We start from the raw sequence: 25511 nt of genomic DNA on the forward strand, positions 1-25511 counted from the left end.
TTCATTTTTACGTCTTACTGTTTATTTCTTAACGTTGTGCTCCTTTCGTAAGAAAGCAATCGAGTCCTAAGGGGAGGGGGGGGGGGTTGAACCCCCTAAACCCCCCCCCCCCCTTATATACGTCCTTGGCTGGTTGGTAGTCTTCGCCGGACAGTTGCGGTGATAGGAGTCGATAATGGCATGTTGCATTCTATCAACAGCCAAATCGAAATCCAATACCGATGAAAGCTTTGGCTTATCATCCTTAAGGAAGAAGCTTAGATCTTCCTTATAACCAGACCAATTTGTACGTCTGGGATTGCGAACCTCAGTACAAGCCACTATGGGTTTGACCAAGACATTGAAGCAAATGTGTCTATGATCCACAGAGACGGTTCATTGGACACATGCCAGTCAGTAATTGCTTCTGCGACATTTTCTGTACACAGTGTAAGATCAATGACCTCACTTCTGTTAATTGTAACAAATTTTTTTTGCAAGTTGTAATTAACGAACAATATTATGGAAAACGTTGAAGTATGTTTTTTGAAAATTGGGGTATTTTGGATGTGAACGAAAGGGTGGTTTTTAACGAAAAAATCATTACGTTATAGTAATTTTCGTTATTAATTAGTGTTTACGAAATTACAACGAAATCGAAAACTTTTTAAATTTTACTTAACCTAATTTTGTAGGTTTTCTTCGGTTTATCTACTTTTGGTCCTGCATCACTTTTGGTAGTTTGAAAGATTTGTTTTAGTCAATTTAAATTGATTTAAGACGATTCTAGTCGAAACTTATTTATTTTAAGTAAATACTGCTCTTTTTATCCAATTTTTTTAATTGTCAATACAATTAATTCAACATGATTCTAGTCAATTTCATTTTTTTTTAAGCCTACCCAACAATTACATGTAGGTAAGCGTTTATTAGAAAACAACAATGGTTACACAAAGTTTGCACACATCGTTTTCTCTATAACTTTAAAAGCATAACAATATTTTCATTTTCGAGACTACATATTCCGGTACTTAAAAATTCACAAAACATTGAAACGTCATCTTTTCTATGAAATTCAAATTCGGTAAGGATACATAAGTACATTTTTTTGTTAAAGTAGTTTTTTAACATTAATAAGGGACTTTTCTGTTTTTTTGTTCATACAATTTTGGTAAGTGTAATAAATTGCAAGTTTGCAAATATTAATAACAACTGAGGTGAGTCGATAATAAGGAATCTTTTCCGTTTTGTACAACCAGTACATTTTGTTTTTTAAATTAAAATTTACATTAAAATTTTGTATATAATTTAAAATGCCTTCTAAAAATTCTTGAGTGGTTTGACAATCGAAAAACATGTGTATCAACTCGCCAGGGTAATTTTCGCACAATGGACAGACGCTCTCCAAAGAATGTGGTTTTTTTGAAGAAAAAACACGAGTACCAAATTGGGCTTAAACGATACGAAAAATTTTCAGTTGTACTAAATTTTCTTTTAATTCTATTTTGTAAAGCTTCTGAATTTGGTGCTAGATAGGTTTTAAATTGTGTTTTCGATATCTTTGAGACTGGTACCATTACGTTATTAATTTCCATTTCAAGGACAAATTCACTTGTTTGTGGTAACTTATTATCCGGATCGCTTATAGTATTTATACCGAACTGATCAGTTATTATTTTTTTAATTTTTTCAAATTGTTTTGTTAATGAACGCTCCGTTGGTGCACGGAGTCCTTTATTTACAAATGGGTTATAAAAACTTGATGTTGCAATATTAAAAATGTCACTAATTACTTGAAAACCAAGCGTTTTCCATTTAGGGTGGTAAAAGTCCAAATCGTAGAAAGGATTGTTTAGAACTGGAAGTCTTAAGATCAACTCGATGTTTGTTGGTTTCTTCAGGCGAACTGGCACAGTGTGCCAGAACGTGAAAAGGTTGACGTAATATCTTGGTATAAAGTCGTACTTCAGGGGTATTTTTTTCATTGCTAAGATGGCATAGCTGAATCGATATATATTGGTTTGCTTGAGATAGTTTTCTACGAAAGCGCCTTCAACTGGGTGAAATTTGCCGTCGAATAGTCGTAGTATTTTTGTGAACGCGAAAGCTTTCCACTGATTCGCTAGGGACTGTAACCCGAAACCGCCGATAGATGGTGGTTGAGTCAAGTCGTGTGAGTTTAACCAATGTCTTTCATTGGCCCATAACAGATTAACGGAAGCGCGGAAAATTGTATCTGATAGCTGTGAAGGCAAGGGCAACGCTGGTAAGATATAGTATAGTTTGCACAGAATAACTTGTAAGGTAGCTTCTCTGCTATATTAGACGCGTTTTTTAAATCTTGCACAACTTCGATTCCTATTTTTTCAGCGTGGGAATTTAAAGTATCATTATCCGTCGTAAACTTAACGCCCAAGATATTAATTTCTTGGTTACTCCAAACAACATTAAGAGGATAATCGATCCTATTCCTCCAGCTCCCTAGCCAAAGGCCGTTACTTTTCGCCAAATTGAATTGATTAGGTAAGTCGTGAATATTATAGTGATATTCTTTAGGAAAGTGAAAATTTCACAAGCCAATATTCCTAAAGTTGCGTTGGATAAAGATAACGTGTCATCATATGGTGTGATACAGTGTCGGTTGTTCTTACGTTAATATTTCAGTAATAAGTGTTTGAATTGTTTATGTTATATTTCGGTATGAATAATTCCAGTTATTCAAAGCAGTTCAGTTAAACAACAACTAGTATTCGTCAGGATGAAATGTATCTATTTTTTACTACAGCGGGTTACACGACGAGAAAATAGTAAGCGGGTTTGATGGGATTTTTAAATTGCTGTAACATCGTTCAATCTCTTTTTTCTTCTTCGCGTATCTCCTTTATATATAAAGAGAGTACGCAAATGCTTCACTCAATATAACTAGAAGCCGAGCCGTTTTCGCCATTGAATTGGGAATAGTCCCGGGACCCGTTAGAATGACATAGGCGCGTTCGGTAGTCGTGGTTTCGCGAAACAAATTCTGAAATTTCCAGTCGGCGAACTCAGCCGTCAACTCTATCATTATACGGGTGGCGCCATCTATAACTTCCAAAGTACATTAGTACCATTAATTCAAATGTATAGTATATAGTTCCCGCCGCTAACAGCGGATGGCGCCACCGATTATAATTGTAATGAAACATTTAAATTGAAATCTACCGATACAATCCAAACTTAGACGACTTGACAAACTTTGGTTTTTACTTGGCAAATTTCACTTACCTCCCCCCCCCCCCAAACATACTCTCTTCGGTACGCCCCTGTTGGCGTTGCTCACTGAGCTGTATTTTGTGCATTCTTCATTTAAGACTTCGAAGCCTTTTTACTCGGTGATGAATGAATTTGAGTCATCGGCAAATGACAACACTGTCAATGGCCTTGGGGTAAAAGGTAATTTAACGGCGTATTTTGCTGCATTTTTCCGTAGGTGGCAAAGGAAAGGCTCCATGGACAAATTGAATAGGTAGCTTAACCCAAATTCCGGTTTATTAACCAAATTTCATTCATTTTATTCAATTTTAATCATCTTTAGCCACGTTTTTGGCTGTTTTACCCAAATTTTATCATTTTACCCATTGTAGCCGATATTAGTTGTTTTAACCATTCAAAGTCCGTGTTTTAACACAATTTTACCCAATTTTTGTCATTTGGACGAATTTTGATTATTTTACCCAAAATTTATCATTTTACCCAATTGTAGCCGATATTAGTTGTTTTAACACAATTTTAACAAATTTTTTTCATTTGGACGAATTTTGATTATTTTACCAAAATTTTATCATTTTACCCAATTTTATTAATTTTTGGATGTTTTACTCAATTTTATCATTTTATCCCATTCTAGACGATATTAGTTGCCTTAACACGATTTTATCCAATTTTAAACATTTTAGGTCATATTACCCAAATTTGGTCTTTTTACCCAATTTTGGTCAATTTATCCAATTTTTGTCGATTTCAAAAAAAAATTATTTGACAATAGCCTATTTAGGTAAAATTTTGCAAATATTCCTTTATTTATCAAATTCATTGAAATTTTCTCAATTTTACCGAAATTTGAATGAAGTTTACCCAAACTTGATGAATTTCACCCAAAATAGTTCAAATTTAGCATTTTAGTTGAGATTTTATTTTTTTTTGATTTTTCGAAAAATTTCACAGTGAAATGAAATGAAACCGAGAAAATCCCATGCTTTTTTAAATGTAGATTTTTTCATTTTAAGTTGTCAAAAACATTTTTGGTTGCCATAGCAAAACGGAAGCCCAGCGTAACTTTTCCCTTGGTGAAAATTCATGTTACCCCAAGGTCTACATACCCCCGAGTTTAATCAAAATCGGTGATTAACACCTCGGGTAAACTCCTCGTAAGTGTAGAACCTCGCTAAAGGTCTGGTCCTGGGCCTTAGACTTCCTAGAGGCCTGAGACTGGGTCTCTTCAGGGGTTGGACCTATGCCTGGTTGAATAACAGGACGGGTAGAATCCGAAGATTTACCCTTCCCTTGTTTAGAGCCGGATTATGACGAACCCTTGCCCGATTTGATTGTTTTTTGTTGTTGTTTTTGTGCTTCCATTTTGGTCCCACGAGAAAAGAGGAAAGTAAAAGGTCACCGCCCTTAATCCTCTGCCCAGGCAGAAGGCTAGTTACAACGGGGTTTCGCCTGGTTCCCTGAGGGGATCGTTAATGATAACGTATTTTCGCTTCCCCGGTACCTTTCAGCCCTCAGCACGATACCTTACACCTTGGCTTAAGGAAGAAGCAGAGCCTTAGTTCGCCAGCCTGAAGGGTTGCCCCCCCCCCCACCTGTTACTTTCTTCCACCACGAAGAGGTACAAGGTTGCAGTTTAATAGCTCGATAGATGGCGCAAACACGATTATATTAAGTTCATTTACTAGGCCTAATCATGGGCAAATACTGTCCCGCGAAACGGTAGGTCCTGGAAGGCGATTTTGGATCTCTATTTATTCTACCTCATTGGGTTTTACACTATTAGCTTTTTCCATTTAACTGTTCTTCAGTGCTTGAAAACCATGACAGATGTGTGTCAGCTCGGAACTTTTTCGTGGGTTCTTTTTCAGTACAAGAATCTTTAAAAAAAAATTCCCATTTCAGTGGCGGCATAAGGGGGGGGGGGTGGTCCGCCCTGGGGGCCAAGGTAGCTAGGGGTTCCTGTCAAAAAGTTCGGTAGGGTGGCGGGCCATAGCCAGGGCCGGCTCAAGAATATTTTTTCACCCGGGCAAAGGGAAATTTTTGGCGCCCCTATTACTTTGAAACTAAATTAAACTACCCCCCCCCCCCGTAAAAAACATTACCAGGTCGATGTTATAAATTTACCGTTTTCATAACAATACATAATCCCTTGTGTAAACATATTTAATAACTTTTTTATGGTACATGGTCATTTTACATGGAGCTTGAATACTCCACCATCGTCGCAATTACTACGTCGAACCCGGCTCTCCCTCCTGTACACCAACATCGACTCGCTTAAGACGAAGCACTACGCACTCCGTGCCTATATTGATACACATCGTCCTCCCTTCATAACGCTCACAGAAACCAAACTAGATGCTAGCATATCGTATTTCCAGCTTTTTGGTCCTGACGTCGAGGTCTACCGGAAAAACAGGAACTTACACGGAGGTGGTGTTTGCCTGGCCGTCCACAAGGACCTCAAGTCCTACATATTGGACCTGAAGACTGAAGTCGAAGCGGTCGCGGCCCGGGTGACAATCGGCTCCTCATGTCTCCGTCTCTGCTACATTTATCGGCCACCGTCGGCCACCCTCACGTACACCAAGAGACTTATTTCCCTACTTGGATGTCTAACCGGGGGGAAGTCCGATCTCATCATCACCGGCGACTTTAACTTTCCCAGTATTGACTGGGTTATGCAGACAAGTTCCTCGTCAGTGGCAACGAGCTTTCTACATACTCTCTTGGCCTCTCAACTCAACTAACGTGTCACTGAGCCCACCAGGGTACGTGATTCAGCTGTCAACATCCTTGATCTGATTCTGGTTTCCGATGACAACATTCTTGAAACTGTCTCCCATCTTCCGGGCATCAGTGACTATGATTTTCTGCTGCTCAGTATTCGTGGGGTCCGCCCCTACCCATTAATCCTCCTAGATCGGTTCCTGACTTCAACAAGGCCGACTTCGCGTCTATGGCATGCTTGCTCTCTGATATCCACCTCCCCGATGCCACTTCTATTGAAGAGATGTGGAGCGCTTTCACCTCGGCCGTCAGGCAAGTGGTGACGGACCATGTTCCCACAAAGCATCTATCCTCCAGGCATAATCTCCTGTGGGTAGGCTCTTCCCTCAGACGTCTGATGCGCATCACAAAGCGTACGTACAACCGATTCTGGAAGTACCCTTCTGCTGCCAATGTACAACCCTTCAGTCGGCATCGTGCTATGGTCAAATTTGCACTCCAAGCTGCGCGCACCCATCATGATGACAAAGTAGCGTCGGATATCACAACCCACAGGAAAAAGTTCTACCAGCTAGTCTCCAATCAGGCGAAGTCAGCGGGAGTTCCCGATTTCTCCAGCTCTGGAACGACCTTCACCACAGCAGTAGACAAAGCCAATCTCCTGGCGTCTACCTTCCGACGTACTTTTCTGGCGTATGATGTAGCCGTAGTTCCGCCCTTGGCGCCTCTTGCACATCATCTTCTCAGTCAAAGGAATACACTAGCTGTTGACCCAAGTCAAACCGCATAAAGTCCCTGGCCCTGATGGCATACAGTCAATTGTATTGAGCCAGTGCGCCGATGCATTAGCGGCTCCGCGTACGACCATCTTCCAGCTGTCATATGACACCGGTGCTATTCCGTTCGATTGGAATCAGGCTAACGTCACGCCGATACCCAAGGGTGGAGCCTGGAGGTAAATCCGATCCTACTGAGTACCACCCAATTGCTCTCCTGTCCCAAGTTCTGAAAGCCGATGAGCATGTCTGTGCGTCTGCCATTTCTACGCATTTCATCCAGCACAATCTGATGAACCCGTTCCAGCTATGCTGCCGTGTCCTTGACTTCCGTAAAGCATTTGATTCGGTCCCCCACCAGCTTTTCAAGGCCAAGCTCCACTTTTATGGGGTCCGGGGTCGCACGCTAAAATGGCTCTCTGCTTACCTTGAAAATTTTGAATTTCGGGTTGTTCTGCCCTGTGCCACTTCCGATTGGCTCCCAGCATCATCTGGGGTCCCACAGGGCTTGGTCCTGGGACCTCTCCTCTTCATCATCTACACCAATGACATTGGAGACAACGTCGTCTCTAAGATGTACTATCCACTGCAATTTTATGGTTTATTTACTATTGTAAAGTAAATAGTAGCGAAAAAACGTTCACCGACGTTGGTGGACATTTTTGTTGGCAAAACGATTTAAATTTCTAATTAGCGAAAGATTTTTCAAATTATGTTATGCTTTCATTAAAATTTTTATTAACAAATCCAATTCTTGGTTAACCAAAAAGGCGTGCAACTAAATTTCGGCGCCCCTCTCAAACCGGCGCCCCGGACAGTTGCCCGGGTTGCCCGGCCCTTCAGCCGCCCCTGGCCATAGCTAGGCAGGGGTGGGCGAGAAGGCCGCCCGCCGACAAAACAATGCCGCCCCGGGGATCCAGCCATCTTAAGCCGCCACTGCCCCATTTCTTTCTCAAATGGGGTGAGAGCCGTGATATCAATGACTTTAGAGACATTCAGAGCAAATCTGGCTATAAAACGCTATAAAAGAAGGTATCTCAACTCTAAATAGATGTTAGATATGTGATCAAAACGAATTTTGAAGAAATTAACGGGTGGGTAATTTGGATCCATAATAGGCTGTTGCTGCTCCCCAAAAAAGAGGCAGACTGTCTTTGATTACATCTCCGTATCATGGATGGAGATAGTTTTGCGCTTTGCAAATGCCAACTGAAAAGGTTTAATAGTGACAATTGCACATATATAGTGCTTTTCTTTTACGAACCTTGGTTGAATACAGAATACTTTTTGCCTGTTTTCGGACTAAAGGTGAAAAACTCCCTAAATCGAACTATTCGCCTGTTCCGGGGCTGAAAATTCCTCTACACCATAAACTGTTCGTCTGTTCCACCTTCTAAGATTTTAAGGCTACTCTTTTTACTCCTTCTGAAAAGGAGGTGTAAAGAGAGTAAATCGAATTTGGTCGTCTGCTAGCCAGAATTTCTCTGTTAAAAAGGCCACAGGCAGCCGTTTTGGTATTAAAACGACGTAATAACGTAACTCTTCTTACCCTTCTCCGAAATCCCGGAACAAGTGAAAAGTATCCACCTGGTATATATCGTCAAGGAATCAGGGGCCTATAGGCGATTCAATAAAACATCTTCAGGGGAATTGCCAAGAAATAATTTTTCCGAGAGCCAGGACCTGCAAGTGACTGTTTATAAAGTGCTTGTTGAAATTTTGGAAACATTTTAGCTGTATAGTAGGCAACAAGTGTTCCATTTTAATCAGGTAGTTACATAATAAGGCTTCTATTATTTCAACAAGCACTATATAAACAGTAACTTGCCAGTCCTGGATCTTGGAAATATTACTTTTGGTGATTTCCTTGAAGATGTTTTATTTAATCGCCTATTCTGTAAACATTCGAAATCCAATTTTCGAACTTCGAGATCTCGACGAATGGTATTCTGTAAAGATTTCAAATAAGCTTAAATCAATGCAAATTATCGATGTCGATCTCGACATGGTATAGGGTATTGAGATCGAATTCCCGTTTTTTTACAGAATAGCCCCAGGTCGAGGGTTTCTGCAGCCAAAAAGCACGTGGATATTTTCCCGTGAGACCGGTAGCCATATCCAAATTCAAATTCCATCGGGTGAGTCCACTTATTACGCGGCCATTAGAGCGGTTGCAGCTTCATTCGTGACACCGGCGAACGACACCATGACGAAAGCCAAATTGCAATACTCAAGCGCCTCATCAGAAACTAAAGCGTTGCGTAGCTAAGTTGTACAGCCTCCATCATCTACATCGGCCATTAACTCTAGTTCCAAAAATATTGGTGCTTTAGTCTGTCATGTACTGGGAGATAAAATGACTGACGAAATATCATCGGTCTCACGCAAGTTGGTTTTTAAGAATTTTTCAATTTTGAAGCGCCTTTGGAAACCTAGCTTTAAACGTTGAGTAACTGAATTTTGAAAACCTCTGCAGCCAAGTCGTAAGCGCATATACATGTACGTCCAAATCGAAGGCTGCTATAGACAAATCAAAGACTTCTGCAACCAAGTCGCGATCTCTTGCAGTGAAGTCGAAGGCTCCTATCTCCAACTCAAGGGTTTCGGCAGTCAAGTTGAGGGTTTCTGCATCCTAATCAAATGCTCCTACAGTCAAGTCGAGAGGTCATGCCGCCATTATATCGGGAATGAATTGATTATACTGAATACTATATACGTATTCAGTTTGGGGAATACCCAAGAAAGGATATGGTGGCCTCGATGATTTTCGTAGAAACGAGCTTGGTTTAAATTTTTTCCACCAGTTTTAATAAAAGCTTGGGGTGATTAGCACTATTTACGTTAAAACCAAGTCATGTAGCGTGGTAGCAGACGATTTTTAGATATAGTTTCTACTCCCTTTAAAGTTTCAACATTTGCTTCCTCATTGAAAAGATGAAATTAAGCATTTATACGAATGGAAAAGCCAATCTAGTTACTAATTTTTCACTTACTGATAATGTATTTATGCAATAAAGTTGTTTTAAACGTAGCACAAAGAGGAGAGTACTATGGCGGATAAATGAAATTCATATTTTTATCGCTGTTGATTTTCTAGGATGAAAAGTCTGCTCACGAAATTTTTCAGCGGGGCAACTTACGGAATATCTAGCCTTTATGATGGAAACTTTCAAGGGGCGCTGGTGAAGGGCCTTTTTACCAGCGCGGGCGTCCCCATTGATTTTGCCTCCCCTGTGCCTTCCACCCGGCCATGGACGCAAACACAAGCTGACCCTAAACAGATTAAGAATGGACCTACCTAGACACTTTTCAAGCTTTACAATAAAATTTAAATGTACATTTTTGTAAAACTAGCTGTTGAAATACGCCTTTTCGGGTGTTACGTCTCGTGGTAATATATATATTTTTTCCATATCAAAGGAACGGATAAATCCTATATGTATTCATTATTTATCTTGGTGATAATAAATTGCAATCTGACACGAAGAACTACGTACTACACAGTTTAATTCACTTTAAGATGTATGAAGTTCCTAAACTGTTTTATCAAGACACTTTTCAAGCTCTAAAGTGTAATTAAATACTAATTTAAGTAAAGATAGCTCTTAACATACACCTTTTTAGTTCCACATTATATATATATATCTCTCTCTCTCTCGAGTGGGACTATTGTTTTCGTTAGAATGTTGTGAACTGTCGTCGTCCACATTTGCAACACCTTCCACATCTTTTTAACTGGGTGACATAACCAGTGTGTCAGAATTTATAGCCCGGTGTACCTAGTAACAGAGACCATACCACCGGAGGCCTATCATCATAGTGCCCTACGCCAGCGTCCACCTAGCCCGGACAGGTGACAAATCCAGCATGGGTAGCAGAACCCTACTACTGATGGTCGCACCTTTGACGCAAGCCACTCAACCCAGCAGAAGGGGCAGCAATGGGTGGACCAATCCCCACTTCGCACACAGCAGTGGGATTAAGAATGGATGCTGTAGCAACTCCAGCCGACACCCCACCTATGGAGGCAGGGAGTCAAACCCTTTGGAAAGAGCTCCTAAAGGGGAACGACGAGCACACAGCAGTCCAAGTAACCCGGCACAGCTGGCACCGGAGATCCCAGTGTGACTCCAAAAGGCCGGGAAACAGGACCACCATGCCCACATATGGAGGCCCGCTGCCCCACAGCAGGCTACCTAATCCGCCGAGGCGGCCAGTTTGCACGGAAGTCGGAGGTGGAGATAGGACCATCAGGGCCGTCTTTACATATTGTGAGGCCCTGGCACTTTTTATTTTGGGGGCCCCCTATGATGGCGTACGAATTGGGGGCACCAAAGTGGCGACGAGATAGCAAGTATGGGCTGTAGCCGAGTACTCTTCAAGGTAGGGCAGGGCGAGTAGAAAATTATCATTTATTTTTGGTATCATGTACGGACACAGCGTGGGAGTAATTGCCGCTCCCCCCATTCAATGAGCTATGCCCCGTTGCCCCTTCTTGGGTCTAGGTTTTCCCGAATTTATTTTCGATTAAAGGGGACTAGGCTAATACCGAAAAATGAACCGCGGCCCGTCCGCACCAACGTATTACTTGAACTGTCATTCTTCGTTTTGGGGAAAACACTGCAGTAGAGTATTTACTTCAAATGTGTCTTATATCACTTACGGAAAGCTCGGTCGTTATCATTTATCAAACCGTTCTGTGTGACCGCCGAGCGAGCGAAGCGAGTGAGGTTTCTATATCATGGCACTCCCATAGAATGTCTGCTGGCGCCCATGTTGGCTATTTGTCAAAAACAAAATATTTCGGTTTTTAGAAATCATTTGTCAAATTTGATTTCGAAAATAACCGAAGTATTCGAACAAATACCGCCAGGTTTGAAAATTTTAAGTAAAGGGAACTTTTTATCATATACCAAATATCAACGTTTTAGCTTGAGTAAATTTCCATCGACTATGAAAGCGTGGTATTTAACAGATGGTAAATAACTTGATATAAAATGGGAAAAGTTGTTAAATAATGGTAAATAACACTACAGCAAAAAATGGGAAAAGATAGCGTTATGGGATAGCTTTAACTTCTTGGCCACATCAATCGTAGGATGATATTAAAACAATTCCTCAGTGACTTTCTCGCCTCCAACTTTCTAAACGTGCTACTAGCATTGCTGATATAATTTTCTTTCGCCTTTTCCATTGGCTTATTCTCTGGGTTACTAAATACCTAAAGGCATAAGTAACAAAATATTATATTTCCTATCACCCAATGGAAATTTTTTTATGATATTCTGTTTCGCCAATGACAACCTAAATCATTATGTTGCTAAAAACTGACACCGATCTTAGAATTACTTTGTAAGTTCCAGGTAACAACGCGCGGGAAATCTTTGCTGTTAGCCATTTTCAACTTTTGATGAACGAGGCCAGACCCTTTGAAAATTAAAACACTTTCACAAGTATCAGAAGAAAATTAACTTCTGCAAATATAAATAACGCTTGCTTTGGGAAAATAATGATGTCTTATTGAATCGGAAGTGAAATATCAGAATTATGAACACTCGCTTCATTCTTTAAGGGAATATAACCTCTGGTATTTTGGTCGCCCTCCAACGGTTTCGCCATGGATTAAACACTAAAGGATGTTCCACGAGCTAAGATTTCAATGCCGAGTTCACGTTGGCTTGGTCGTAACGTGTTTCCTCCCCCCGCGCTTAAATCCCCTAGGGGCACCGGATATGATTTTGTATCGCCATCTCGTATTTTTTTAAATAATTTCGCGGGTTTTTGGAACTTCGGGATTTTCGTCTGCTCTTTTATTTCAAAATTATAACCACATGGATCAAAACACGCTTCTTTTATCAATCTTCAATTTCGTTTAAAATTGCAAATAGTAAATAGTGAAAAGGTTGAATCTGCAATGCTTCAAATCCTAAAATAAAGATCTTCGGTAAGTATATAAACGAAGTATCATTGCACTCCCGTTTGTTTGCCCCTGGATAGAAAACAATTTCCGGTTTGCGAGCTCGCTCCGCTAGGTGGCAAGGTTACAGAGTATTTTTGCGTTTTTTCGCTCGTGGAACATCCTTTAGTGTTTAATCCATGGTTTCGCTGTTGGCCGCTTTCCCTATGGCTTTCGAGGCATCGGAGCTGCTTAGTGGTTTACTTGAGAGTTAATCCTTAAAATTGTGGGGTCTTCCATACATATCGCGTTGCAGGTTATATTCCCTTTAGAGTACTTTTTTTTAAATTTGAAACTTAAATGCGTTTACGATAGTTACTATCGCCATCAAACTAACCTGGCATTTACCGGCGAAGAGTTTAGGAAGGGAAGAGTCTCCCCGTCCAAAACTTTCGATTACACAATCACTGTCACAGATTTTCCTTCACAGAAATCGTTCAGTGTCATACTTATTCGTACTATGTGATTTATGCTATAAATAATATGGTGAGCTAAGGAAATTTCACACAAAACAAAGGCAAAGATACAGAAGCTAAAAGTTTTTTGTTAGGATACAGTATATTTTCTTTTTGCTATAATTATTTCATACACATTCCTTAAAGAGGGAAACACTTCAAGATAATGCATCATGAAACATTTTAGCGCCTTATCTCAAACACTGCAAACGTTTCCGGGCTTACGGGCGAAAATTTTATGGGAATGTCAAATAATTTTGTAAATTTTACAAAATCAAATAGTAAAAATGTTTAAATAAAATACTCGGTTTTCTGAAATTCATTATTTGCTATTTCAGAAAATTAATAACAAAACTTGGATCCGCCGCGCCGGTGGGAATAGTAAACCCGAAATTTAACGTCATAATTTAGTCGTATCAAATAGTGGCAATATCTTACCGGACCTACTTAAAGCTCGTTTGACGTCAACTTCGCACTCTAAACATAGTCAACCTAAAACTTTGACTGTATCCGGAAAACTGTTGGTGAGAGACAAAGCCGGTATTAGGGCAAGGCGAACGAGGCAACCGCCTCGGGTCCCGCGGTAAGCGCTGCCTTCAGGGGCCCTGAGACGATTCAATGATTCGAATTTGATTCCGGGTAAGCTTTTATGATTCGAATTCGATTCCAGATTCGAAGATTATTCTTTGGCTCCGAAAAAAAAAAGATTCTCGGTCAGATTCCTGTGATTTGATTTATGGGAATCAGGTGTATAGCAATTTTATGAATTTGCTCACCGAGCGAGCGAACCCTATTTGTTTAGAACATTTCCTCGGCAAATTTGTTATGGGGGGTAAGGAGCCCCGCAAGCCCTAACGCCGGCCCTCGAAGGTAGAAATCAGTTCCGACTAAATATGCCCGCCGATTTCAATAAAATGTCTCCGTTAAATAAAAAAAGTGGGGCCAAGATAAACCTTTCCTTCGCTTAGCCATTATTGCAAATATGAAATTTTAATGTTGAATGGTTTTGTTTTGAGCCTGAGGGGGCCCTTTTCGAACTCGGAGCCCTGGGCCCTGGCCCAACGGGCCCAATGGGAAAGACGGCACTGAGGACCATTTGATCAGAGCTAACATCTCCCAGTGCGCCACCGCCCTTATGGGTTACAAGAGCCGGACCCCGACTCCTCGGTAAAGCCACCAGTTATTGCACACTCTAACCCATTTAGGGCCAGCCAGAAGATACAAATAAGTGTGACACTTATTTATCGGAACCGTGTATGGCCAGAAGTAACAAATAAGTGTAACACTTACTTATCGAAGCTGTGTATGGCCATAAGTAACAAATAAGTGTGATTCTTACTTATCGAAGCTGTGTATGGCCAGAAGTAACAAATAAGTATGACACTTACTTAACGGAGCCGTGTATGGCCAACGCAATTCGCGTGCGATTTGAGGTATAACTTTGAAACTGGATGTAATAATTAGGATGGGTATTGCGAATATTTTACCCTTGTATTAATAATAGTACTAATTTAACCAAGGCTTAGCATGTTTTGGTCTAATTTTAACGCAATTCACGTGCAATTTGAGGTATAACTTTGAAATTGGATGTAGTTATTAAGATGGGTATTTCGGATATTTTACTAGACTTAATTTTAATTTAACCAAGCTAGCTTAGCATGTTTTGGGCTAATTTAAACGCAATTCACGTGCAATTTGAGGTATAACTTTGAAACTTGATGTAGTTATTAGGAGGGCTATTGCGGATATTTTACCAGACCTAATTATAATTTAACCAATGCTTAGCATGTTTTGAGCTAATTTAAACGCTATTCGCGTGCGATTTGAGGCATAACTTTTTACCAGACTTAATTTTAATTTAAAGAAGGCTTAGAATGTTTTGGGCTAATTTTAACGCTATTTGCGTGCAATTTGAGGTATAACTTTTTACCAGACTTAATTTTAATTTAACCAAGGCTTATTAATTTAAAATTAATTTTGTAACAGTTTCATCCCTACTTCACTTATACTAACAGCTTAAAGTGATATCCTCGTTACATTCGGCAGTAGGGTTCCGTTTGCATTTGCTATATCCTCCAAAACGTTAGTTAGCTCACTATATAATACTAAATATTTCGCCGAATTTTGGTTAACTATGCTTGAATCTTACATAACCCGCAAAAAAGCTCAGTGAGCGTATGCGTATTTTCTTCGTAGTTCCAAATGGATTTGAGACACAGAGCGCTAACTTTGAATATAGATAAAGAAGTTAACGGCTCACGCTATGCTTCACAATTTTAACTAACGCCAAGGCTTAGGGAAAAATTAAAGGTTTTTTCTTTTTTGAGCAGTCTTGTTCCAATTCGATTTTTCATCTTGAATTTTGTTGATTTCAGCATATGATGTAAAATTATTTTTCCCACTTTCTTTCCCGCGTGAGCTTTCACGATGTGGAACTAATATTATAGCCTTGGCCGACTTGTTAGTTATTACATCTGGTGATAATCTTTCTTTTTCGAGCCAAGGAATTAAATAATTTTTACATCAAGACGATACATTTTTGTAATCCTTTCTGTTTAAAAAAATCAACCTAACCCAGAGAACTAATTCCACAGTCTATTTCATTATATGAAATTGCAAAATTTTATTTCAATTGAGAAATTTAATTTAGCTAGTATTTATAAAATTGACATATTGATTTCCTAATAGGTGCGCTTAGTGCCTCGTTGTCTCGAGGGCGCAAAAAATACATAAAAAAAATAAAAGAACTGTGGGCATTATAAGATAATTGCGCCTAGGGCCTCAAAAGAATATAATACGCCACTGAGAATGATACGTATTTAGAAAAGTGTATTTACATTATTTCTCGCGTCAGCCCTTGTGGGGGATATTTATACTACGTGTATATTATACTTACAATGTCATGGTTATTTATGCTTCTTTTCGCTAATTAAAATTACACGGAATTGGGCAAATGACTTCAACTGCTTAGAATATAATTTGAGACTGTGATAGACTGATAGCATAAGTAAGCTACTTAGCATGGTAATAAAATTGTTGGTAGCTTTCTGAAGTTGAATTCGCATTAATCGCCCCTCCCCCCTCCACTTATTCTGATCCCTATAAAAACGAAAAAATGCGTTTCTACCCGCGCGCGTGCGAAGGAGTCACATGGAGACTTTTTGCTCAGTAGAGGGATGTTCGTGTTAGGGGAGGCGAAACGTCCCTGTCACAAATTAGTCCAAGTCCTTACTACTTCAAAGTCTGAATAGGAATCCCCCAAAACAATTGTTTTATTGAACATTCCTTTATTTGCTTTTGGAACAATATTATGATTAAGTTGTACTTAGTTATTTATGTAATTTACAAAACTTTGTTTCAAAGAACTGATTTCTTAAGGTAAATACACAAGGTTTTTTGATTTTATTAATAAAATTAAAGACGGCAAGTGCAGTTTCGTGTGACCAATGCTGGTGTCACGTCTTGAATGGATGAACAGCCTAAAATTATTGGCGTAAAGCATGGCTCTTAAATAAGATAAAGAAAATTTGGGTAAATACCGCTTAGGGCCATAGCAATATCCAGTTCGTGACGCAATATTTCCAAAACATGACGCACCCCTTTCTCACCCTTTATGGAAGTAGAAATTGATTAAACTACGGGAAATCGCCCTTCACATTTTAAATTGTACTAACGCTATGCGAAAGTCCCCAAAGTGCAGGTCTTCCAATAAAAACACATCTGGCACCAAGCGCCAGTGCTTTGAGCACATCAGTCCCTTTGCGAATTCCGCTATCAAGGTATACCTCTACGCGGCCCTTCACTGCCTCGATAATCTCCGGCAAAACGTCGATCTATAACGAACAGAAATTTTCATTAGTACATTCTTAATAGATGTTTTGCCTATAGTGCAATTCCATAGGTATACTTTTCCCATTCTTCACATGAAAAGGTTTATAGAGAGCTTTTTCTCAAATGACATTACTCTGTGAGTATCTCTCAGTAAAATGAAATAATATCATAGACTTATAGTTTTTAATTACCGTGGCTGGATCATCGTCCAGTTGACGCGCGCCATGGTTTGACACGACAATCCCAGATACTCCATTTTGAACAGCGAGAATAGCATCTTCAGCTGTTAATTCCAGATTATAGTTGAAAGTATTTAACTCAGTGGCGTAGCCAGGGGGGGGCACAGGGGGCACATGCCCCCCCGAAACGTATGGTCGTACGTACAAATATTTTAATTTTTTTACTTTTTTTGTCAATGGTGTGCCCCCCCCCCGACACAAAATCCTGGCTACGCCACTGATTTAACCAGATATGTGTAAAGAATTTACCTGTTAGAATTCCTTTGACCACAATAGGCAATCTCGTTATGCTTTTTAGCCAATGTATATCTTTCCACGTAAGTGAAGAGTCCAAAGTTGAACTGGCGTACTCACTTAACCCTGAAGACTCACCAGTGCTTTTTACTTTCAGCAAGTCAGTTGGTAACGATTCAAAGTTTGCCAGCCTGTGCATGTATTTTTATTACCATAAGTAACGTAATGAACATAAATATGACCTGATGAAGCACCCGAACGGATCGGCGAAACTAGTCGGCTTATTTTAGTAAATAAAAACGTTTTATTATACAATCAGTAGAATTTCATTAAGTCTTATCCTATTCTATGTATAAGTGCCATTACTAATCTACTATGACACTTCCTATTCTCTCATAGCTAATTTTTTTAATGATAACGTGGCTCTTCGCTAGTCGTTAATAGCCTTTAGAACTGTGAGTTAACGACGCTCGAAAGTCGCCACTGCTAGGCACATTTTTAACGGATAAACCAAGGCTTATTGAAAATTATAATGAACTATTGAATTGGAATGTAAAATTGACTATTATCATAAGTAACATAATAACTATAAGTATGACACTTCCTATTGCTTTAATGCTAATTTTCTAACCGAACCTTTTTTCGGCCCTGATACTCTCTCCAAGCTGTGACTTGGACCACGGCCAACTTTGATCACGCGCTGTACGCGCTACTTCGGCCAACACATTCGTCGAAATTCCGCGAGCAAGGATTTTCCCCCTATAAACTGTACTATTATGTGTAGGAGTTCAGCGCCACGCTCGGTGGTTATATTGTCTTCAATGTAAAAACTATACTAAAAATAGTAATCCGCTAGGGGCGCTGACGTCATACACATCTTTTGCTCATAGGTTAACACAGAAACGTCAACGAATGAGATGGCCGCTGTAGCGCGAGAGATGCGCGAGAAATCAAAGTTGGCCGTGCTTGGACTCGCGACTTACCGTTTTGGATGACTACTTTTTGATAAAAATTTAAGCCTAATATCGGAGAGCACGTTCTGGAGTCGCGAGGGGCTTTGTTTTGAAGCCCGCGTGCGAATCACGCGTGATAAAAAAACATGAGCTCGTGGCGCCGAGAAAAACATTTTTAATTTTTATAAATTTAGCCTAATATTCCGACTTTCTATCGGAAACCAGATATTTCGGCTTAGCGGAAGTCTTGCGTATTTTAGACACTAGAGGGCTCTGTGCTGAGAAAACTGAAAACATCTTGATTACGCTATAACTATGAAAATCAGTTTGGTTGTAAATCTCGTTAATTGTCATACTTTATGTTATGATGTTACTTATGCTATTATTAACACTCTCTTCGTTACTGAAAGCTAGGAGCAACAAACACAAGGAGAACGCAGCTAGCCTTTAAACACGCTAACGAAGGGTTGTGTACGAATTTCATTGGACGACCGTCACGAGCCTTTACGATGAAAGTTTTACGGGCGGGGGGAAGACAATTTCCGAATTTTCCCCTTCCGACGGCAGCAGGCGCTAAAGCGTCTAGCCAATGAAAAATGTACACAAGAAAATCCACGACTTTTGACGGGTTGCGTTCTCCTTGTGTGGGGTGTTGTGTTTGTTGCTCCTAGCTGAAAGTATTTCTTTCCGAATTTGAGACTTAAACGCGTCTTCGCTCGCATTTATTATAATTAAAGTAACCTGGCAGTAACTTTGTCAACTAAGGGCAGAGGAAGTAACGAGTTTTCTGTTACGTAACATCCGATTACGCAATCGCTCCGCGACAGACTATCATTTACGGAAATCTTTCAGAGTCATATTTATGAGTTTAATGTTACTTATGCTATTAGGAATTAGTGCTGTTATATTTTAAGGTCATCAATTACTTTAAATGTCGAGGAAGAGAGAAACGATTTCTGACATCCGCAAGTCTTGTTCCCTAGGAAAATATCTCTCGTTAGTTAAAGCAATTACTATTGAAAAGGAAAACATATTTTACCAAAACTGGCGTATCAATCGTAAGTAAAAGTGCTTTGAAACCAGCTCTCTCCGCTCTTTCCACCAAGAAACGCGTTACATCTCGAGTCTTATAAACGTACAACTGAAACCACTTGGGTGAACTAGGGTCCACTGCCGCCACATCCTCCAAAGGAGTGGTCGACAAGGTGCTCAGGCCCATCAATGTCTGGGCCGCGGAACAGGCTGGGGATAAGTAAAGGTGTGATCATGTAAACGGAACTTCACCAGATAAAGTTTAAAAGAAATGTACCTTTTGCCGTCGCTATCTCCCCATCAGGATGGGCCTAAAAAATCATATTTATAGAAATTTATGAGCGGGGATTTCCGTTTAAATATTTTACCATTTTGTGCATAGCGCTAGGGGCAACGCATACGGGGAATGAAATCTTTGAACCCAAGACAGTAGTGGAAAGGTCTCGAACCGAAACATCTCTCAAGAATCGAGGTCGAAAACGCAACCTGCCAGGAAACCGTTTTTTATTGACAGTTCGAATTTCCCGCTTTTTTTATTGATATTTGTTTGGCGTTTCAGCTGTACAACATACACCTACTTACTTGGCAAACGCGTCAACATTAGCCTTGAGCGTTCTTTCTTGATCCGCCCCAGAACGATAGTAATCTAAGGCATTCCTGTCTAACTCTTTGTAGGCGAATTTTTCAAAGTCATCCAACGTAATCATTCCTTCTAAAGATCGGGCCATATTGTCGTTTGCTTAAAGAGGTTAATATTTTTAAAAACGAATTATTCAGTTATTTTCGGTGAAATATTTCCTTCTGCTACACACGCGCTAGTCTATGGCCCTACGTCGAATGAAATTATCACAATTCTTTCCCTTTATCTGTCTCTATTTGGTTTAACTCATTCCCCGACCCATAAAGATAGCGATTTTTTTAAATCAAAATACGCTAAAGATTTAAGGGAAAACTTCTTACTTTAGGTTGTCTAGCAAATCGTTAGGTATGCTTTGAGCGCTTATTGGAAGCTCGTATTAAATGAACTTTTTCGATGGGAAAAAATATCGGATCGAGGGGAAAAAATATCGGAGTATGATAATTTGAGCTGAAGGCCTTTCATACATAACCCAATCGCCTTGAAAACTGAAACTTTACTATATGCCCATAAGTAATTATGTACGTGGGGGTTACTGTGTTTTCAACACTCCATAACAGATGATATTCATTTGAGGCCTTATATTCTAGCTTTTATGTCACTCGATCACTTAATTTCACAGTTTAGACTAAACTTTTCTTTTGGAAGCAGCGCTGTCATTGGGTTAGGCGGGTCCAAAATTTCAGTCTGTTCTCTTGGTACTAAGGACACAAATTAAGCGCTCACTGGAAAACGCGTACGGGGAACGTGTAGGGTAAATAGTCTGAGCAAAATAAAGCTCCTACAAGCTCTCCCTTCACGAGAAAGCGTTTTCTGGCGCGGCCGTTACCTGTCTGTTATCTCAATTCTCACGTGGACTAATTAAATCAATCAGCTTTAGTAAAAAAGTAGCCACATTTATCCAAGTCTGTATAATGAACTCAATTTTGCAACCCCATTTTGTATGTACAGGGTGTTTCCAATCTCTGCGTACGGAATTGTTCGAATTTTCATTTCAAATTTAGGCTCCACATTAATTTTTTGGGGTGTTTAAAGAGTCATTAGGATATGCAAAACCATTTGGCGACTTGACCCAATTGTCCTAGTATTTTCCGCCATCTGGGAAAATGGACGCCTTAATTTGAACCACTACCCGGGGGAGCACGCTGGCATGATGCGGGGGAGTGTGAAATGCCCCACTACAAAAATAATTTTATCTTAAAATTGAATACTTTAGCGGATTTTTCAGAAAATCGATTACGAAAGTGCAAATAAATGTTTGTTTTTCAATTAAAATTTATGAAACCTACCCTATTTTAGGTTAAATTACTTACAGAAAAAAGGCAATAAAAAAAGTAAAAAAAAAAATTAAATCTGAGGCGTTTTTGCAGTGCCGATATTAGCGCCAGTTTCAAGAACTCAGGAAAACGGGAAATTGTTTAACAGAAGAATGCAGCCAGTGCAGTACATTAGGGCCCCGCTAAACCATGGATTCTACAAGCTCCGCCATTCTCGATGACGTATCATTAGCCGCATAAAGTCACAAACCGCTGAATACGCCCATACGTCACAGATCGGTACACACGTGACACGCCCATAAGTCACTGTCACAAACCGCTAAACATTTCAACCATGGGCCAATAAAAGATTTCTTGGCCCATGTTTCAACCCTGCAAATTTAGGTTACAATATAGATTAAATTTGGAGCGTGTCAATAATCTATTTGGTAAAGTATCTTGGTATTTCTTGTAAGATTGGATAGTATTCCTACCTTCTGATTATGTTTAAAAAAAAAGTTTGTGCAATAATGGTGCCAACTTTACGGACTCCTGGTTATTACAATAGAGTAGTATCGCTCTGTAGCTTTGGGCTATGGCCGCCATTTTGAGGGCAGTTTTTTATCTATAGAGTAATGGCAGTGTGACGTCACGGCACGTCACCCACGCTTTTTCCTATAGATAAAAAATCGCGACCAAAATGGCGACCATGGTCAAAGCTACGGAGTGCCATTACTTTATAGGAAAAAGCATGGGTGACGTCGCCATACGTCACGCCGATATTACTCTATTCTAAGGTTGCACTTTTAGAAAAATTACCTGTGGTTGTTACATGTGAGAGTACTTGACCAATGAAAATTGGGAACGGCTGCTACGTTTAGTCTCTATTTTCTTCATTCACACTTGACACGTCGCTGACGAACCTTGATGCCATATGGCCTTATTAAACCATAGTGTCAGTCGATGACAGGGCATAGGGAATCTTTGTTCATTTATTACTTAATTACTTGTGATGAAATATAAATTGATGCGTGGAATCTTATTTTTGTAAACGTAAGCGTATCGGTTTAATCATCATCTTCACTCTACATTGAAACACTCAATTACATCATTTTTTGTAGGCCTTGTTAGGCTATTCATTGGGAAGATTTTGCATCTACTAAATTGTCTGGTCCGAATGAAAATAAGAATATCTGTATCTGATGATATGAAATTTAATTTATTTAAATGATGGAGGAAATATTCACAAAGATATTAAAGGACACAAGTCAATCTAAATTCCCCCAGATATATAAAAGGTGCTCAGAAGCTCAAGGTACTAGAATCCTTTTAGTTATTACCATCTGTTGCTTTAACTAACGACCACTGCTGCAAACTAAAGTCCTACTACTTACTAGATTTCAAAAATTATCTAACTAACCATCCTTTTAATTTAGCATTACTAACAAATCAGCTTGAATTAATGAGAGCTACACCTTATGAATTAAGGTGATCTTCGATCAAATATTTTCCAATGCTTATCTATCAGTGTTTAAACTGCCATTTATTTAGGGATACATGTTTATGTGCACTTCAAGATGCCTTGGAATCCAAAAATTCAAAACTTATATCTCATGCCATAAAAGGATTTGAAGTATGTTTCATTTTCAATTATAATTATTTTGACTGAGCAAAGTACACATTACAATTTTTTTTATAGGAAATTGTTCGTGATAAAAGTTTCCAAGCTAGCTTTGAAACCGAGGATGAAGAAAAATGGCTTCCCTCTCAGCTTGTTAAAGCAGTTCAGTCGGTTTCAATGCTTCAAGATGAGACACAACTCGAGATTCTTAAAGTAATTCCTTGGAAAATTGATGGACAACCTTCTTTTGAAGGCTATTGTTATGTGACTGATTTCTATAGATACTTCTTCAAATGGCCTATACATCAGGATGGTACTTGAGCACACTGGGTGTTTTGCAACTGCTTCAGCTTTATTGTGATGTGTATATAAATGGTTCTGTTCAAGTTAAAACTGCAGCTGTAGCTGCTGCTAGCCAAACGCTGCAAGCCTTCTGCAGTTTTCTTCAAGATGTTGACTCCGCAGATCAGGTATTGTTTATAATATTGCAGCTTTGTGAATGGGATTATAATAATGCTACATAATTTTTGAAGGGTAATACCAGTGATGATTCAGATACAGAAAGTGAGATAATCCTAATCCTACTAAAGCATATTTTGAACCCCATTCCTATCAATTTTTATTTTAACTTTTAGATCTAAACGCGTCTGATGTTATGGATGATATTCTTCCTGTTTTAAAGTTTCTGTGCGATAAACTCAAACTTTCTCTAAAGTAAGTTTTAATTTTATTTCCATTTCTTCTAAAGTTTCTTTTAATTTAAATTTGTATATACATAGCCAAGAAAAGATTGTTGCACCTTTGATTCTCCAGTGTTTCCTTTGCGTTTTGAGTAATTTGCAAGCTGAAGTTCGAAACAAGAAAGCCTTTGTAAATTTTTGTTGGCAGGACTTCTGCCCATTACTGGTGCAGATTTTAGGATCACCTAAAACTGACAAAAAATACATAACTTCGCAAACAAACCCAGGTGGGGATAATAAAGGGGAAATGGGCAGAGGATCGGGATGTTTAAACGCAGCACCTTCGTGTCTCAGCAGTAACGCCAAAACCATCTATATGTAAATAATTTGTAAACAACCTCACTACCTACATTTAACATAATAATTCCACATTTTTACTCTAAAGGCTCTCAGCTGAATTTATACGTTTGTTTGGATGTGTTGGTTCTTTTAGAGCTGTACTAGCTTCTCTCTTCCATCGTATGCTACTTTATCCACCAGCTCAACACAGGCTAGAAGCTTTGAAAGCCTTGAAAGACGTAAATATATAATGCGATATTTCTCATTGTACTTATTTTTAGGTATATTTTTATTTATAGCTTTTGAAGAAACCAGAATTGGTAGTTCAATTAGCTGCTCCACCAATTTATGACTTGAGTAATAAGAATAGCAGATCGAGTGATTTGGATCTATTGAAAATGTAATTGAATCATTGGTATTTTTATACAAAAATTATTTCTTTATTCACTATTTTTTTTGCTAGAATAATGGACAGTCTTAGTCAATGTAGTCACAGTCAAGATTCAACTGTTTGTTGTGCTTCCGTGTCTTGTATTTTGGCTTTATTAAACAGTCTTGAATTTATTATGGATGGAAAGGGACTCACAGAAGATCATGTTTCCTTGATAAATAAAATGTACAAGTTTCTGGATGAAGCAGAAATCAAAACAAATCCTAATACTTGTATGATTGAATTAATATTAGTAGCCTCAAAGTTTTAAATGTTAAATATGAAATTGATTTCTTCATAGCAAAAACCCTGGAAAAGATTTCCCTAAAAGAAGAAATGGACAATGATTCTTTAGAGGACTCTTCAAAAGTGTCTCCCGAAGTGAATAATGTGACTGAAAGTGAGGCGCAACAAATTTATTTCGAAGGAGATTCTTTAAGCATTCAAGATAATTTATCGGATATTGATGACGACGCTTCAGACTCGTTGGAGAGGAAATACAGCGATCCCGGAGTTGAAAATGAAAATAAAATCAATGAAGAGTATTCAAATACTAAAGATACCAAAGTTGAAGATAGTAGAGATGAAATGGAAATGACAAAATCCAAGAATGAAAACCATGCTGATGAAAATGATAATCAGTTATCACCTCAAAATGTGTCGGAGGATGAAATTTCGAATGAAGATGTTTCCTCCGGTATAACGGAGGGTCCTGAAGATGAAGTGGATTTTGAACAATTAGACAGAGAACTAGAGGAAGAAGAAAAACAGAAAGTCCTGGAGGAAGCAGCTCGTCGTGAAAAAGCCCCGAGAACCCTATTAGGTCAGGAAGATCGCGGGAAAGAGGAGAGGGAAAGAGTAGAAAGGCTGTGCGAGGCATATGATGAATTTGCTCTTCAAGAAAGGAAAAATGCTCAACATTTTTTGGATGTTTTAATTGATTTGTTACCCTCCGTATTGATGGTGAAAAGCTCTATAGAAGCTGACCAGGCCCTTCAGGAATTTGCATCCAAATATTGTGATGGTGAGACCCCCATTAAAAATTAATCTCTGTAGTATAAGGTTTCTTTTTGCATGGTGTGCTTTAAAAGATATAAACCATTTCAATGGT

The 25511-nt window shown here is 39.2% G+C and overlaps 2 protein-coding genes across 6 annotated transcripts in view; one reads left to right on the top strand and one right to left on the bottom strand.

Moving 5' to 3' along the window:
• Nucleotides 1-16427: 16427 nt before the first annotated feature.
• LOC149932947 (2-Hydroxyacid oxidase 1-like) lies at nucleotides 16428-20416 on the bottom strand. Its single transcript, XM_090156752.1, has 11 exons — nucleotides 20398-20416; nucleotides 20020-20176; nucleotides 19806-19923; nucleotides 19715-19748; nucleotides 19445-19647; nucleotides 19332-19384; nucleotides 17468-17643; nucleotides 17171-17262; nucleotides 16823-16981; nucleotides 16688-16757; nucleotides 16428-16627 (listed from the first exon to the last, which is right to left on the bottom strand). The coding sequence occupies exons 2-11, from the start codon at nucleotides 20163-20165 to the stop codon at nucleotides 16563-16565; spliced, it is 1116 nt and encodes a 371-aa protein (XP_090012878.1). The 5' UTR covers nucleotides 20166-20176; nucleotides 20398-20416; the 3' UTR covers nucleotides 16428-16562.
• The window catches only part of LOC149932948 (brefeldin A-inhibited guanine nucleotide-exchange protein 3), an 85929-nt gene continuing 80529 nt past the window's right edge, over nucleotides 20112-25511 (top strand). For 3 of the 5 annotated variants that reach the window (XM_090156751.1, XM_090156747.1, XM_090156749.1), the window contains exons 1-15: nucleotides 20112-20185; nucleotides 21445-21630; nucleotides 21736-22383; nucleotides 22452-22645; nucleotides 22767-22818; nucleotides 22882-22963; nucleotides 23030-23164; nucleotides 23233-23421; nucleotides 23485-23515; nucleotides 23587-23665; nucleotides 23731-24009; nucleotides 24077-24209; nucleotides 24270-24370; nucleotides 24434-24633; nucleotides 24702-25424. In XM_090156751.1, the coding sequence (XP_090012877.1) occupies nucleotides 22558-22645; nucleotides 22767-22818; nucleotides 22882-22963; nucleotides 23030-23164; nucleotides 23233-23421; nucleotides 23485-23515; nucleotides 23587-23665; nucleotides 23731-24009; nucleotides 24077-24209; nucleotides 24270-24370; nucleotides 24434-24633; nucleotides 24702-25424 (2092 nt within the window). In that variant the 5' untranslated portion in view covers nucleotides 20112-20185; nucleotides 21445-21630; nucleotides 21736-22383; nucleotides 22452-22557. Of the gene's footprint in view, nucleotides 20186-20943; nucleotides 20962-21444; nucleotides 21631-21735; nucleotides 22384-22451; nucleotides 22646-22766; nucleotides 22819-22881; nucleotides 22964-23029; nucleotides 23165-23232; nucleotides 23422-23484; nucleotides 23516-23586; nucleotides 23666-23730; nucleotides 24010-24076; nucleotides 24210-24269; nucleotides 24371-24433; nucleotides 24634-24701; nucleotides 25425-25511 lie in introns of those variants that run through there. The other 2 variants (XM_090156750.1, XM_090156748.1) reach the window with 2 other exon arrangements.

Source organism: Leiobunum rupestre, chromosome 8 (assembly GCF_980474605.1).
Source record: "Leiobunum rupestre chromosome 8, qqLeiRupe1.1.hap1, whole genome shotgun sequence".
Taxonomy (NCBI): Eukaryota; Metazoa; Arthropoda; class Arachnida; order Opiliones; family Sclerosomatidae; genus Leiobunum; species Leiobunum rupestre.